The sequence below is a fragment of the Cynocephalus volans genome, chromosome X, assembly GCF_027409185.1.
Source record: "Cynocephalus volans isolate mCynVol1 chromosome X, mCynVol1.pri, whole genome shotgun sequence".
Classification (NCBI taxonomy): Eukaryota; Metazoa; Chordata; class Mammalia; order Dermoptera; family Cynocephalidae; genus Cynocephalus; species Cynocephalus volans.
Genome location: NC_084478.1, coordinates 92292847 through 92309751, shown reverse-complemented (window position 1 = coordinate 92309751; position 16905 = coordinate 92292847). Strand labels below are relative to the sequence as shown.

The 16905-nt window shown below is 35.1% G+C and overlaps 1 protein-coding gene across 2 annotated transcripts in view; it reads left to right on the top strand.

The window, feature by feature from the left end:
* Nucleotides 1–456: 456 nt before the first annotated feature.
* POF1B (POF1B actin binding protein) overlaps nucleotides 457–16905 on the top strand; it is a 69121-nt gene continuing 52672 nt past the window's right edge. For both annotated transcript variants that reach the window (XM_063084027.1, XM_063084026.1), the window contains exons 1-3: nucleotides 457–775; nucleotides 13523–13597; nucleotides 15266–15346. In XM_063084027.1, coding sequence (XP_062940097.1) covers nucleotides 494–775; nucleotides 13523–13597; nucleotides 15266–15346 — 438 coding nt within the window. In that variant the 5' untranslated portion in view covers nucleotides 457–493. The remainder of the gene's footprint in view (nucleotides 776–13522; nucleotides 13598–15265; nucleotides 15347–16905) is intronic.

Here is a 16905-nt window from a genome sequence, read left to right as displayed (position 1 = left end):
GCAAACCACTTTCATGTGATGTTTGCGACTTTTTTTCTCTAGCAAGTTTTGGCGTGGAATTTCCAAGCCCATGGGTTAGGAAGCTCTGGCTTCAGTCCTGAAATTCTGCCTTTCTGCTCTTTCCAGAATCCTTTACCTACTGGGCAGCCTTTTAGCTATCTTCGTGGCAAGGCAGGGCCTCTCCTGGCACGGAAACCTGCCTGGTGAATCCGCCCCTCAAGGGTGTGTCAGTACCATTTCCTGGAGCAATCTCACAGGGTGGCTCCAATTTCCATTTGAGTTCAAATACTTTGCTCCCTCTTCTGAAGCTGCCAGACCTGCTCCTGCTGCTGCTCAGGTAACTCATCTTTCCCTGGCACCACTGTGGGTAGAGGTGGTTGATAAATGTCGCCTACACATGTGCCTGCCTGCCTGACCTTTCTTTCATTGTCTTTCTCTGTTTTTTCCTTAAGGAGAGCATCTGGGGAGTCACTTGTTGACCACGGAGAAGACGATGAGCTCAAGCTATTGGAGTGAGACCAGCAGCAGCAGCTGTGGGACCCAGCAACCCCTAGAGGTGCTGCAGTGCCAGCCCCAGCATCACCGCTGCTACCATCAGTCAAGCCAAGCCCGGCAGCCTCCAGAAAAAAATGTAGTTTATGAGCGAGTGAGAACCTACAGTGGGCCCATGAACAAAGTGGTGCAGGCCTTGGACCCCATCAGCTCCCAGGAAGTGCTCTCCCCTCTCAAAACCACCTCCTCCTGCCAAAATTTGGTTTGGAGTGACCACTCACAGGTATCGCAAAGACAGCTATGCTGGGCTAGCAGAAAGGGGAAATCTTGAACCTCATTTCTCTTCTTCCTTTCTGCTTCTTTGCCTCTATTCTACAGGTTATCTCTTGGTGGACCGCAGTTGTATTTGCATTGGACAGTCATCCAAATTTCATCTCTTCGCTATTCTTTCATTTCCCAGTGCCTGTGGTTGTTTGTTTGCCAGTACCAATGATTTTCATAATCTAACCAGAACATAGGAGGGCACATTTTCTGTTGGATTTGTTTGGAAGATCTGGTCCGAGATATCCTTTTGCACCTACAGTAAAGCAATCCTCAACTCAAATGCAGTAGTTTTTTAGAAGGTTCCCACTGATTGACTTTGTATCAGAAGCAAACAGGTTTTTTGTATCAAATATGGTGGTGCAGGGACAAAGGTATGTATGGAGTGACGAGCAATTCCTTGTGTCCAGCAAATAGTATGCTGCTCCAGGATAAATGACAGGTGCAAATGTCTGTTTGAATTGTCATATGTGTTTCATCTTCTGAAAAGGACACATTGATCCTTGTACAACCTAGGTGAATAATTTATGGAGTTTTAGTGGAAGGAGTACTGAAAGAATGGATATATGAGGAAGGCAAGATGTAAGCACATGAAACCTACAAAAGATGGAACTCTAAGATACCCTTTAAAATGAAATAAATTTGTTTTCTTTTTTTTTTTTTTGTAACAGTACCTGTGCTAATAATCTTGCCAATAAATGAAAAGTAACATTGCAAGACATAAAATGAGCAGGTTTATGTCTATTTTCATTCTCTGACTCTCTTTACATTAAATGTGCATGTCTTTTAGTTTTCTGGAAACTTTTGACCAACCTGAAATTATGTTTTCGAATAATTTATACTGCGAAGGTCTCAAAAAGCAACCATTGGGATATTATCCTATGTTGCATTATTACACCAAATTGGTAACAATATGGATTATCTCTCCAAAAACTACAAATTTAAGTAACATATGAAGTGACATTTTTAAAGTGCATAATAAAATTATCTTAAAAATTTTTTTTCAAAAATATAGATAACCCTGAAACTCCAGATGCTACAGTTTTACTCTTATTTCACTCTTAGCTTAATTTCAGGGAAAAATATGAAAAGAAATCTAGGATTTACTGTCAGTTATTCCTTGGTTGAGAAAAACTCTACCTGTATTGAGGTCAAAGGGAAGAAAATTAAAAAAGGTCAAAAATCCTAGTTTGTATAAGTGATAATAATAATGCAAGTGTACATGCTAATGTTCAATATTAGGACATGTTCAATAGTAGCACAACAAAGTGGGTGTCACTTTTGTTAGACAGGAGCCCAGACAATAATGAGATGGTTGAAAACAACAATTACTATTATCATAGGAATACTAAAGTCATCCTATTTCTCATAGTTATTTAAACATATTTAGCCTCTTTTCTTGCCAACTCACTAGAAAAAAAAGGTAAATAGATACACATATAAAAGCTGAAATTTGGCAAATTATAAATATTGACTAGAGAACAATTTTTAGGATCATGCTTTATTGTTTGCTCCTTGGTTCCACTTTCCCTTTTAATAATCCCAGAACCAAGCTGCTTGAGCTTTATAAAAAAAACTTTCCTTCTTCTATCTGATATCTGCCAAAGTGATCCTGAGGAGACTGTTTCCATTCTGAAACACAGTTCCCCAAAGAGGAGTTTATAATGAACCGTATGGACTGAAAGTGTGGCCCCAGAAACTGGGATAAGAGATTGGAATGGGGAGCATTGTGAAGTGTGAAGTTATTTATGATTGAAAAGAAAGAAAAGTAAGGTCTGGGTGTGGGTGAGGGGGGTGAGATTCAAGCAATGTGGTAAAGATAAAAAAAACACCTTATTCTCTTAGTGAAACAAGAAGAGAGAAAATTTGGCTATAAAATTTCAAACTTAGTTGGATATCAAAGAGCATTCACAAATCAGAATATGGCAAGACAGCTTTTAGATAGCTGTCACAGAGAATAATGTAACTGGGAAACTTTTCTATTTTATTTCCTTTCTCCTCATTTATTGGTGGGATGGCATTGTGTGAAGTAGTAACTGGATTTGCTCTAAAATTGTCTTCATGCTGATGAAACGGGTAAATTGTGAGGGCAGCTTTATTATGTATCATGCCAAGCACAGGCAAACAGTACATATTACTCCAAACCTTTTATTCATTTTATGCTTTAATGAAGTCTGTCCTTAATCTGCTATGTTTCAGATGAGTTGGTATGTAGCACTTATTCTGATGCCAGAGTTTGTGACTGTGACAGCTATGAAAATGAGTATTACAATCGATTATTGGTCATCATGAATTAAACTTTTACCTCATTTCTAGCATTTTGGTATTTGGAGGACATTCAGAGAACTCATGAGATTTTAAAACAAATATTGCCAGTAGTAAAATATGCTCCTTTTGAGAAACCAAAATTGATGCCACCCTGCTTTTCTTCCTGAATTTTAATTTTAGCTCATATAGGAGACATTTTAGATTTAACCAAATGCTTTTTGCAGCACTTTAGTATTTTCTATTTCTGGCGTTTCATGTTTTTCCCCTATTGTCTTCTTGGGCATTAAAATTGTGTTTATAGGTATAAACATATTTTAAATTTCTCCGGATACACGATGTTTCTTTGTTTCTTGTCACGATGTTTCGATGTTTCTTTTGTTAATTGATCAGATATACTTTATGGTTTTCTCAGTTATTCTTTTGTCTGCTTGATAGGGTGTTTCTCAGAAAAAATTAAATGTAGAAACCGGTTGCTGGTGAAATTGTCTAAGTTAATGGTAGAATTTAAATTACTGGGTTTACCCATATGAACAGGTATAATCAAGCACAGGTGTAACCAAGGTTTCAGATGCATTTTAGAACTGAATGTGGTCTCGTAAATACAGTAAATGAATAGAGTTCTAGAAGCTACTTAAAACAAAACAAAAAATCTTACAGTTCAACCTTTAAAAATCCTTAAATATTAACCTACCATAATTAACTAAAGATGAAATACAGCTTTTCATGAACAGCATTGATTTGAATTACTCACTGGACTTATGTTTTCCCTTTCCACTAATTTAGATTTTCATGAAGTTCAAAATACCTTCCATGTGTACAGAGGAGCTCTGTTGTGTGAGAGAGAAATGGATCAAAATAAAATATTTTTTAATACCAGTAATTCATTGAATACATGTTCATTAAGTGTCTGTTTTGTAGGAAGCACTGTGATTTTCTAGATAAATACCATTCACTTATACAGGGAGAGTCCACTTTGAGGACAGACATACAAGGATTAGTCTGTAGGTGTCCCATATGTCTATCTATATTTCTTTTTAAAAGATTATTTTGTGTTGTGGCCATCAATATTTAGTTGAATAAAACTTGTTTTGGTGCAAGAAGGGACTTTTTAATGTATATATTATTAATGTATGTATTCTTTAGAATTTGAAACTTGAAACCAAATCTAACTAGAGAGCAGCCTAGGGGAAAATATGGATTAATTAATTGCCTCTGTTCTCAATAATTATTCAGCTGGGGTTTACCTTTGTTTATATATATTTTTTCTTTTTTATTCAGTTGCAAAGATGGTGGATGGCTCCCCTACTGTGCCAGGATTTCTATACACTATCAGAAAATTTTCCTGTTCTGTGGGGAGGGGTGTGTTGCTTTGATAAATTGTTGTTCAAGGGCGTGGCTACTAAAGTGAATGATTGTTCAGGGAAGTAGGTTGCCTGAAAAAAGAATGAGGTCATAAAATAAAGGGAATGAGTTTTCAGCTGTGGTCATCCCTTTTGTGCTTACAGTTAAATGAGGCCAGAGAGATTGCAGGTGCAACTCATCGGTGGGTGAAAGTGCCCATGGCAATTGTCTCTTGTTTAAGGGAGGTCTGATAAATTGCCGTTTTCAGTCAGTGGCGCTCACAAACTGTCACTGTGTGTGTGTGCGTGTGGCAAGGTTGGGGGGAAGAGGGAACAGCAAGGGAAAGGGAGGGGAACTTTTCCTTCAACTATCTTGGTTCAAATTTCTTTTCTTGACGATTCATGGTAACAACTGGTAGATGTGCCATGCTCTTAAACCCCACTTAAAAGTTAAAACTTTTGTAAACAAATATATTTGAGCCAACTTTTTCTTCACGCCAGGAACTATCCCAATAGAGGTCCTTTTTTTGACTTCCAGTGGAGCATACTCATATATACTTATAGTTTTTAAAGACAAAAAGCATGCACTCCAAAGGGACTAAATATTTCCTCTCAGTCTCCTAGTTTCGTTCAGTAAAAGAAGAGAAAGAACCCAGGAATGAGACTCTTAAATGAGGGATTTGGGTTGGGGAGAAGGAAGGAGGGGAAGTAGTTAGTTCTATTGTTAGTACATTCTGTTGCTTTCTATACATGACAACGGAATCACATATTTTATCCTAAATGAAGGAAGCATTTGTTTAATCTAAAGAGAGATAATTATAATTTACATGTAACATGTTTCTTATATAAAGTTCAGAATAACATCTTAACAATAACCTAAGGCAAGTGTTTAACCATGTTACTGGCTTTGTAAGATTATAACAAAAGCATCTCTCACACTATTCAGGGAATTTATGGCAGTTTGCCTCTGCAAATTCTGTCAGCATAAATGTCAGGTGGATTTTAAAGATATTGCCTCTTTGGAAACTGTTGAGCCTATACTGCTCCTAATTCACTATTACTACTATCAGTGATTCTTATAGTCATTGGAACTGATGGAACATTCACAAAGCTCTCACGATTTACCTTCCTGGAACATATTATATAGTCTGTAAGTAAAGTTTTAAAATCCAAATTAGACAATATGAAAGAGTTCCATGTTCATTTCAATAAACTTACAAATATTTAGAAAACAAAGTCCTGCACCGTGTATGTAATGTTCTCTGTTACTAGTTCTTATTCCCATCAGTCTGTCCTTTATTTATACACTAAGGTCTTGAGCTCTTTGACTACAGCTATCAACAGGAAAACGAAAGCCAAGAAGTACTGACTGAAGAGTTTCAGATTTTGCAGAGTCTAAAGAGCAGTCACAGAGAACATTGTATGGAGAAAATGTCCAGGTCTATGTGGAACGTCTCAGGGAAAGCTGCAAGTAATAGATGTGCAACGATGAGGTGGAATTTGGCACAACAGGACGATGAAGCAGTCTAGTTGTAGTGCCTAACTAAGAATATAGGCTTCAATATTTTCTTTTTAATTTTTTAAGTTTTAAATTTTTTAAAATTTACAGTTTTTAAAAAATGGACACATTGTAATTATACATATGTGTGGAGTACAATTTGATGTTTCAGTATGTGTGTATATATATATAATATATATATGTTGTACAATGATCAAATCAGGGTAGTTAGTATATTCATGACCTTATGTATTTATCATTTCTTTATGGTGAGAATATTCAAAAGCCTCTCTTCCAGCTATTCTGTACTATACAAAACTTTGCTGTTAACCATAGTCACAAAATTGTAATTTTGTGCCTGTTGACAAACCTGTCCTCACCCTATCCTTCCCCCTACCCTCTCCCCAGTATCTGGTAATCTCTGCTTCTATTATATGTATATATGTGTGTGTGTATATGTGTGTGTGTGTGTATATAAGATTCTATATATGAGTGAGATCATGTGGTATTTATTTTTCTGTGTTTGACTTAACATGATGTTCTCCAGGTTCATTCATGCTGTTGGAATTGACAGGACTTTGTTCCTTTTTTATGGCTGACTAGTATTCCATTGTGTATATATACCACATTTTCTTTATCCACTTATCCATTGTTGGACATGTAGGCTGTTTACATATCTTGGCTATTGTGAATAGTGCTGTGATAAATGTGGGAGTGGAGATATCTCTTCAACATACTGATTTCATTTCCTTTGTATATATACCCAGTAGTGGGATTGCTGGATCATATGGTAGTTTTATTTTTAATTTTTTGAGGAACTTCCATACTATTTTCCATAATAGGTGTACTAGTTTACAACCCCCAAAAGTGTGTAAGTGTTCCCTCTTCTCCACATCCTTGCCAACACTTTTTTCTTTTTTAAATCGTTTTTATAACAGTCATTCTAACTGGAGTGAGGTGGTATCTCAATGTGGTTTTGATTTGTATTTCCCTGATGATTAGTGATATTGAGCATTTTTTCATATACCTGTTGGCTATTTGTATGTCTTCTTTTGAGAAATGCCTGTTCAGCTCCTTTGCCCATTTTTAATCAGGTGATTTGTTGTTAGCTGTCGAGTAGCTTTAGTTCCTTATATATTCTGGATATTAACCACATGTCAGGTGCATAGTTTGCAAATATTTTCTCCCATTCTGTACGTTGTCTCTTCACTCTGTTAATTGTTTCCCTTGTTCTGGAGAAGCTTTTTAGTGTGATGTAATCCCATTTGTCTATTTTTGCTTTTGTTGACTATAATTTTGAGGTCTTATTTTAAAAATCCTTGCCCAGCTCAATATCATGAAGCATTTCCCCTATGTTTTCTTCTAGTAGTTTCATAGTTTTGGGTTTTACATTTAGGCCTTTAATCCATTTTGCATTGATTTTTGTACATGGTGAGAGATAGGGAGTCTAGTCTCATTTTTCTGCATGCTTTAAACTTCTTGGGTTTAATTTCTGGTAAAGGGACTTGCTAGCTATATGCCTTAGTTGCCTTATCTGTAAAATGGCACAATAATAACACCTAACTCATAGGATTGTTGTTAGAGTCAAATATGATAATACATGATGGAAAATATATAACATGGTATCTGGCACATAGTAAGTGCTAAATACTGTATTAATGTGAATTAATCAGTTGACCTCTTAGGACCTCAGTTTCCTCAATTGTAAAGCAAGGATAATAATACCTTCCTTCAGGATGGTGGTGAGTATTAAATGAAATGCCATGTGACGGTATCCATCATAATGTCTAACATGGAGTTAACACTCAATAATTTTCTTTCCTTTATTTGTATTATTGATTTCTAAAAATACAGCCAACAAAAGCCCATTGCTGCACAGACAAGATAATAAACTAAATGAACAGACTATAAAATAAGAGTTCCTTTGACACTGGAAAAGTTGGGTAAATACATATGCTTGAAAGGCATATTAAGGCTCTACTAGCTAAGAAAAACTAATGAGGAAAAGCATTAAAGTAATTTTCTAAAATGTGTGGTATATGATCAAAAGACTGGAGCTGCACAAATGTATTTATAATGTTTACTGGCATAAATATCCTTTAGAAAGAATAATTTGAAAGTTCTCATGCTCTTAGAGTCTTTGAACTTGAACCTCAATATTTGAGATGAAGTTTTTAATTTGTTGTTGGTTTTCTTTTTCCTTTTTTAAATGTAAAGTGACATCAAGCATTAAAGCTTGCTTGCAGTCTGCTTCTTACCTGATGTTTCCTCTAGAGATGCACTTCCAATGCGGTAGTCACAAGCCACATGTGGCTATTTACATTTATGTTTAAATTAATTAAAATCAACTAAAATTAAATATTCAGTTCCTGAGCCAAACTAGCCTCGTTTTAAGTGCTCAACAGCCACATGTGGCTAGTGGCTACTGTATTGGACAGCACAGATATAGAACACCTCCAGTATTGCAGAGAGTTCTACTGGACACTGCAGCTCTACACGTTCAAACTGCTCATTATTTTGATATAGTGATACTCCTAAGATCATTACATTAAGTGAAATTTGTAGTGGTACAAATGTGTGATCAATGTGTAATGGGCACATAGGAATGAAACAAAAAATGAAGCCACAGCCTCTCAAAGTGTAAGTTTAGAGTGACTATTTCAGTAGAAGGAGAATTGAATTCATAAACCTTTAAGAGAAGAGCTGAATTGAAGGATTTATGTATGCATGCATACGTCTATTGTTTTATCTATATAATTTTTCCCAGAAGTCCACTTTTTGAAAGAGCAAGGTTAAAAAGGGGGAAAAGATGAAAATACCACTCCCTCCCCAGTAAAAATGCATCTTTCTTTCTTTTGGGCACATGATCTGGGTTTCATAGCCTCGCTGGAACTGCCTCTTACTCCCCTTAACCTACTGAATTAATTTTGAACTTTATAGTAAGTAAAAGCTCAATATAGTTCCCATTTTTACAAATGAGGTAACCAAGGCACAGAGATGTTAGGTGATTTACCCAAGTTCATTCAGCTAGTATATTGTAGAACTGGGATTTTAAATAGAGCAGTCTAGTTCCAGGTCTATGCTTGTAATCATTATGCTATGGTGTATATTCCTGGTCTACACATTTAACTCTTATTTACATTACAGTCTCTGATATCTGATTTATTACTGTATTTCACGACCATTTTCTTGTATGTGCTTCCATTATGAACCAGATAAAATTTTTCTGGACGTGAACTGGGACATAAATAGATAATGTAAATAAACATTTCAATGCTTTTAAAATATTATGTTGTTTACCAAGGAGGTATATAGTTTTTGTTCTTCAGAATTCTTTTTTTTATATTTTTCTCATAAATTTTATTGATTGTTTTATATCAAAATATCCAATGCTCCAGCACCGGGTAAATGAGTTGATTACTTTTTAGCTGTTTAAAGAATCAGAAAAGCATTGGGAGACTTTGATGGAAATAGTATGAAGAAATAAAATCTGTTTGTACCTTATTATGAAATTTATGATCTCAACAATAAAATGGCATTTGATTTGTAATTGAAACTTTTAAAAAATGTTGATAATCAGATTCCAAAGTTAGGTTCAAAATTCTCACTTTGATGATATTGAAGGGCCCTTTTAGGACCCATCCTAATTTATAGTCTGTCTCCCACTACCCACCTCCTCCCATCTTGTGTTCCAGACATACTGTACTGCTCTCTGTTTCTTGAATAAACTGAGCATTTTGCCTCCCTCCCCACCCCTGCCTTTGTTTATTCCATTCCCTATAAGACGACGCAGGTACATATAATACTGAGTGTAATACTTCTGTGGTCCTTCTTTCTCACTACCATGAACTATACACATCTTGAGGGTTGAGATTTTTTTCTTTAAATCAAAATTCAAAGACAAATCAAAATAAATGTTTTGGAAAATAGAATGGAACTGGAAACTATATGTAGGTTTTTTTTTTCCCTCTCTCTCACCCTCTCTCCCCTCTCTTTCTGCGATTATGGCTTCCAAAAATGCCTTATGATGGCTACCAGCAGTGGCTTTAACAAAAATACACAACTTAACTGAGATGGTTTGTGGGTTTCACTCTATGCCCTCTCTTTGAACTGAAAATGGAAAGTAAGACACAAATTGCCTTTTTAAAAAATGTGAACAACACATAAACATAAGGAAGCTATTTAATAAGTGCATTAGTTTTCTATTCTAGTTCTTGGACCCCATTAAGCATCTGAATTTTACTTGTTAGTATTTGGATTATACTTTTTTTTCCCTGTGGACTATTATTTATCATTACTTATTAGGCAAATGTTGTTAGAGGGGTAGCTACTCTGATCTGTCATCACATCATTTCCTTGGAATCTTGTTGTGATACTTCGTTTAATCAAATTATCTTGAAGCTGCTAATTCATGTGCTTATAGAGATACTCCCTCCAACATCCATGCTGCTGAAATTCGGTCTTGGTGAAGTGCTTTTGTTTATTGAATCTTACTCAGTTACCCTTAAGTGGTTTAGCATATCATGTATATGCCTAGAGATTCCCTCATAACAACTTCATAACACTGTTCAGTAATCATCCACACACCAAAACACATGTAGAACTGTCCAAGGAAAGATTTTTATCTCAAGCGTAGTATTCACCCATTTCTCTTCTAACATAGACCTCAGCTTGAATGCACAGCTTCCTGCATAAAATTATTTTAAATTGCTGACAAATCTAATTATACCTAAGAATATGTTTTCTAGAAAAGTTGCTTAAATTCGCTACAAGCACCTCATATCACTCCTCTGCCCAAAAAACCTTCAATGACACCCGGAGTCTCTCAACTTCTTAGTCTGACTTTCAAGGACCTCCGTAATCTGGCTCCTACGGACCTTATTTCCCAGAACTCCCCTTCTAGTGTCCTATGTTTTCAGCCCAAATATAAACCATTGTTCTCTAAATATAGCCCCTAATTTTCCACAGCTATGTCTTTCACTCATGTTGCACCCACACCTGAAATGTCCGTATCTCCCACCCTCACCAATCTGAACATGCTGAAATTATACCAATTTTTAAAGACTTCCCTCAAGTGTAACCTGGTGATCAAATCTCTGATTATCCCAAGTTGAAGTTATCTCTCAGCCCTCAAAACTCCCATAGTATAAACTCCTTATAACTCTTATGGTACTCTACTTAAATCTTACTTGTAATCAGTTTTTATCCTCTACCTGATTATAACCTTGATGAGGGTGAAGATTATATTTTATCCATTCTTTACATCTCTCTCAATGCTATTACATAAATAGTGAAAAAGTACAAGTTAATAACTTGTCACATATATAACCAATACAGTAAAAATGATGTCTCATATTAATAGATGGTGTTTTTTATTTTTCAAAATTCTTTCATATAAGGACATGGTTGGGGGGGAGGGAGGAGAGGGAGGAGGGAGGGAGGTTTTGGTGAGGGGCAACAATAATCAACCACAATGTATATCGACAAAATAAAATTAAAAAAAAATTCTTTCATATAATTATTTACTCACTAGAACTCCAAAAAGTAAATAGAAAAAGCATTACATTGTACAAATTTCATATTGTACAAATAAAGACAATATGCATTGTATATTATTTCTCTGTTATACAAATAAAGAAACCAAGGCTCTAATAGCTCAAATAAACTTGTCCAAGTTAGCACAGCTAGTTAATGAATGTCCTGAGTTTAGAAATCACCTCCTGATATTTCCACTACACCAGCTAGCTGTCTCCCTTAATTACGCTCAGTTATATATTAAAATGTTTTCAAGCTTAAAGACGTTTATATTTTTTGATTTCAGCATATCACTTGATGATTACTATATGTTTCCCATTTTAATGTTCCATTCTAATGTTCTAATGTTCCATCATCAGAATGGAACATATCAAAAACATATTAAAGGACAAAGTAGTTTCTGTTCTGATTTTCAAGGTCTTGACCTGAAATAATGCTGGAATTCAGAGTATATCCTAAGTTTTTATGGTTTTTTAAAATACCTAATGGAGAATAACACCTCTTCAGCTTCTGCATTCAATTCTTTCTCCACTGCACTGAGCTACTCTAAAGCACTCTCACTAAGGTAAATAACTGAGAAATTTGAGCCATTTGCACTTCTTTTGATTTAACTCTGAAAAACATAGCTATTTTAACAGTTGGAAATAAGATACGTTTTTGTGAACAGTGAATTCCTTAGGGAAACCAGAGTTTCCCAGCTCTGATTTAGGGTATACTAAAATATGGACAATTATCTCAAGTGATGTGGTGAAATTATCCCAAAAAGCAGACTGATTTTAATTTACTCTGATCTTAAATTGGTAATGCCATATGTACTTCATAAAAAGTAAAGGAGGAGGAGGAGGAAGCGACCTGTTACAAATTTCCCAAAGTTGAAAATTATTACTTGAAGCAGCACAGGAAAAACAGGCCCGGATTTTATGCCTAGTCTGAGCTCACTTAATTGTAAACAAAATTCTTTTTCACCAGAACTTTACCTAAAGAAAATTGCCAACAAGGTGATGTTCATGTATTTAGCAGTTCTGAGCCAAAGGAATAAATGACTAGGTAATATGCTGAGTATTTTATCAGAAAAAGTACAGTCTCCCTGCAAAATTGAAGGGCTTAGATGATGCAAGTATTAAATAAAAATTCGATGTTTTATTGAGTTTTACACCCTGTACATATATCATGCATTCTATAAACAACTCCTACTGAATTTATGGAAGCTTAAATTATTTAATCGGGGCTGCCCTCTCACACAGTCATTTTTGGGTAGGTCTCCCCGTTTTCAGGCATCCAAAAGTTGTTTTGACAGTAAATAATAAAAAAAAGACCAATATTTAGCCTCCTGTTATAAGGACTAGTTGAACCTAACCATATAATTAGGTTCCCCAACCTGAAAAAACAGAAAATATAATGAGGCAAGCTATAGATGTTGCAAAGTATAGTGATTAAAAGCATGAGTTCTGGAGTTGTGCTGATTTGGGAAAAGATGTAAACAATGCCAGCATAATGGATAAAGTGATTGTTTTATGTAATCGCTATTAAAAATCACATTCTTTCACTTTTATGGATTTTTTTTTTAAACAGCAGAGTCTACTCTTTGAAATCAAACAAGAAGCAGATCAGATAAACATAATTAAGAGTCAGCTTGAAGTAATCTAAGGGCAATAATCTTAGTCAAGTTCTCACAAGAAGTTTCCTATATAGGTTTGAGAATTTTTACATTTAATGTTTTTGTTTGTCAAAATTTTGCATCTTGTTACTTGCAGACATATAATAACATTGGGGTGTATATTGGCAGAGTTCTCAAAGAAGGGGGAAAAATGCAAACTAACAGTACAAGGAGAATTTATTGCTATGAAAACACTCTAGAAACTATTTTATCATCAGGCTTCTTGGAAAGCTGACAAAGTAATTCAGCTCTTTGGAAAGATGGACATCTAAGAAAGCACTAAGTAATGCTCTTATTTCTGACCAGTTGGGTTATTGTAAAAATAAAGGAAATAATCCCTCAAAAACTTAAGACTTTCAAATGACACTGCTCAGTAACAATTTCTGCACCCTCTTTTGTTTCTCTTAACAGGAACTCCATTCACCAACTCTGAAAATATCTACTTGTGTCCCAAGCACTCTACATATAACCCAAAATACTGAGCAGGTAAAAAGAAGTTGTAGATTAGACTAGATCCATTTCTCTTCCTTTTATTTAAGTTTTGTTCATATGTGCAAGCAATCTTTAGGACCTCATAAGACTTTACACATTCACAAAATTTCAGGACCATAAAACAAGAAAGGGGATTTTCACATATAGGAATCAGCTCAACCCATTAAAGGGATGTGAAACAAACACTATGAATCAGATTTTTCAGTTTCATTGCCTACTCAATCTGATTGTTTTAGTTTCAGTGCAATTTAATTTTAGCCAAGGATATTCTAGTGAATTATGGATATTTTAAGGCTCCTTGATTACAGCCCAAATAAAGTGCCTAGATCTTGGATTGATTGAGGATATGACTTTGTGAGCAATAGCACTGTAAGTTTACATTCTGATATAGGGTCAGATCTAGCCCTTCTCATAGGTGTATGATTTGTTTTTTGTTTTGTTTTTTTCCTAAATTTTATTTTGTTGTTATAATGGAATACTACTCAGCTATAAAAACGAATGAAATAGGTGTATGATTTGAAAGACACACAAGGGTCTATCTCCTTAGCCTTTATGGCCTAATAAACCCACTTTTAGGATCATTCTTGAATGTAGGCATTGTATGTTTGAAAGACATCTGTAATAGTAATTAAATACCATATTAACAAACATTAATTACCTATTTTAATTAACTATCTAGTTGCTATATATCAAAAAGTAAATTCTAGGGAAACAAAACATAAATACTCTAAGTTTGTGATTACATGGCAGGGGAGTGTAGGCGGTGTGGGATTTAGAGGATAGGAGGGAGAGAGATGGTATTTTAAGGAAACGGTTTCACCCAGATGAGGTGTCAGTCTGTGAACTCAGACAGTGAGGAGATAAATGGACAAAAACTGGTCTCTACACTTTCAGTAAGGAAAATGTGATATTATGCAGAACAAATAAGAAGATTATTGATAAAATTTTCCTTACCACTTCCCAATTTGGCTTAGACTAGAGCCAGGTCAATTAGAGTCATGCATTTATTCAACAAACATTTTTGATTTCTAGTTTGGTTGAATACTTTTGTTAAGTTTATTAACCATTTACTTTTCTTCTTTTATAAATTGTTCATGTCATTTTTCTGTTACTGTGAGGATCTTTTTTCCTATGTATTAATGATATTGACTCTTTTTCCATCAAAAGTTTACAAATGAGTTTGTTCTAGTGTTTTGTCTTCCTTTTAATGTTATTTATATCCCTCTCCTTCTAACACACTGAAGATTTAAATGTTTAAGCGCACACACACACATTCTTCTTGTTGTGTCTCCTTCCATTTTTTTAAATGTAGGACGTCCTTTCTAAACCAAACATTTAATAAATATTAAACTATATTTTATTCTAATCATGTGGTGACATTCACAGTGAAACAAATATTTTGAAATTCTCATAAAATACAGTTTAGGAAATGTGATGAAATGCTATGAAATGAGTATAATACAAGTACCTAGCACAGTGTTAAGCACACAACACATGCTTTCTTATGTTTCTGAGACTGAAATCAAATCATAACATCATATGTCACCTTTCATGCAAATGACTCTAAAAGTTTCACTCTGAAAATTGTTCCCTATTATTATTGATGATTCCGAGATCACTAAATAACTATGATTATATGCAGCTTTTATCTTTTCTTCACAGGAACTCCATTCACCAACGGTGAAAGTCACTACATATCCACAGACCACTATTAGGAGATATATAGTACAAAACCCTGAGCAGGTAAGATGCAAACTCTTGTCCCAAGATATAATCTCTTAGAACTTGATAGCTTAAACAAGAAGGGTGAGTTAGTTACCAGATCCTTAAAATCAGATTGTTAGACTTTCTCACAGTTATAAAGTGAATGTATAATCATTAGTATAAAAAAATGCCATCTTTAATTCCAGACAACCATGCACCCATACATTCTGACTCAGAGATGCAACATTTCCAAGCAGCTTGGGAATTCTTGGGTTGTAAACGCTTTCTACTAAAATAGCCTCACCCTTGTTTTACAAAGGATTTTTATGCACTTTGAACCAAAGAAAAGAGGGACAAAGTTCTTTCACAGGTTTCACATAAAAACTCTATCCACTGTTACATCAGGGGTTGGAGTCTTCAGTCTATTTAGATTTGCCATTGAGATATGGGGTAGGAAGAAGAGAAAGTCCAAAGTTTAAAAGTGTTCCCATGTCTTTGTTGCCTATGGTGTGTGGACTTTTGTGCCTAGCAATGAACTGTTTAGAAAATTACATTATTATATTTCTTACTAAGATACATAAAGTTATGTTTCACAAACTAGGATATTCTCTGTTCCATTTTGAAGAGAAAGTTAAGAAAACTGTTTTTTTTTTTCTGTAGTAATAAGTCTTCCTTGAGACATGTATACACACACACACACACCTTCCTTAGCTGCAACAGGAGGTTTATAAGGTTATAAGGTCATCAGTTTCATAACTGGAAACAATGTGATACAGACAGGAATACAGCAAGTCTTTGCTTTGCTCTTTATTTTTTTACTCCACTATTACGGGAAACTATCTTCCCCTCACATACAAGATAAAATAAATTATTTGCTTCAGCTGTGGAAAGCAAAGTTTTAAATCAGGGTACCCCTTGCTACTATTCTAGGGTGGGAAGGATGTACTAGTCTCTCACTAGTATCTAAATCACGTTTTCATGTCTCCTTAGCATAGGGTGGCTACTAGTTGTACATGCGTGTCTGTGTGAACCTATGTGCACACAGGTTCTGAGTTAGAGTGATTGCTTTGGACATTTGCTTGAGTTCTCATATATTCATGTAAATATTGAAAGAGAATGATTACAGCTAAAGGAGCTGCCTGCTCCTTCTTTTGCAGAATAGAATGTTTAAACAATAAATCTGAAAAGTGGGAGGGGGTTGCGGGGAAGATGAGGAGGGCCTGGGAGAGGAGAGTGTATCTCTTTCTCTTTTTTCACTTGGCCACTCTACACTTTCCCCTTCTTCCTGCCTCTCTCTCTCTTTTTTTAAAAATTTCTCTCACACATAAACTGGAAAATATGCATGCTTGGATGCATTTTACACTTGATATCTCTGGCTTTCAAAGAGTTAGGTCTAAATAGCACTTTTTTCCCCATAATGTGAGAATTGCTGTGCTTGTTTAGGATATATCCAGAGAGATTTGAAGTATCCAGTCATTTGGATTCCAATCCACTTTTTCAACAATACTCATGTGGCCTTGGATGAATCCTTATTCTTTAGTTAGAGGGGGAAAGGAAGAATTAATATTTATTTGTTATATTCTCCATGCTAGGAAATT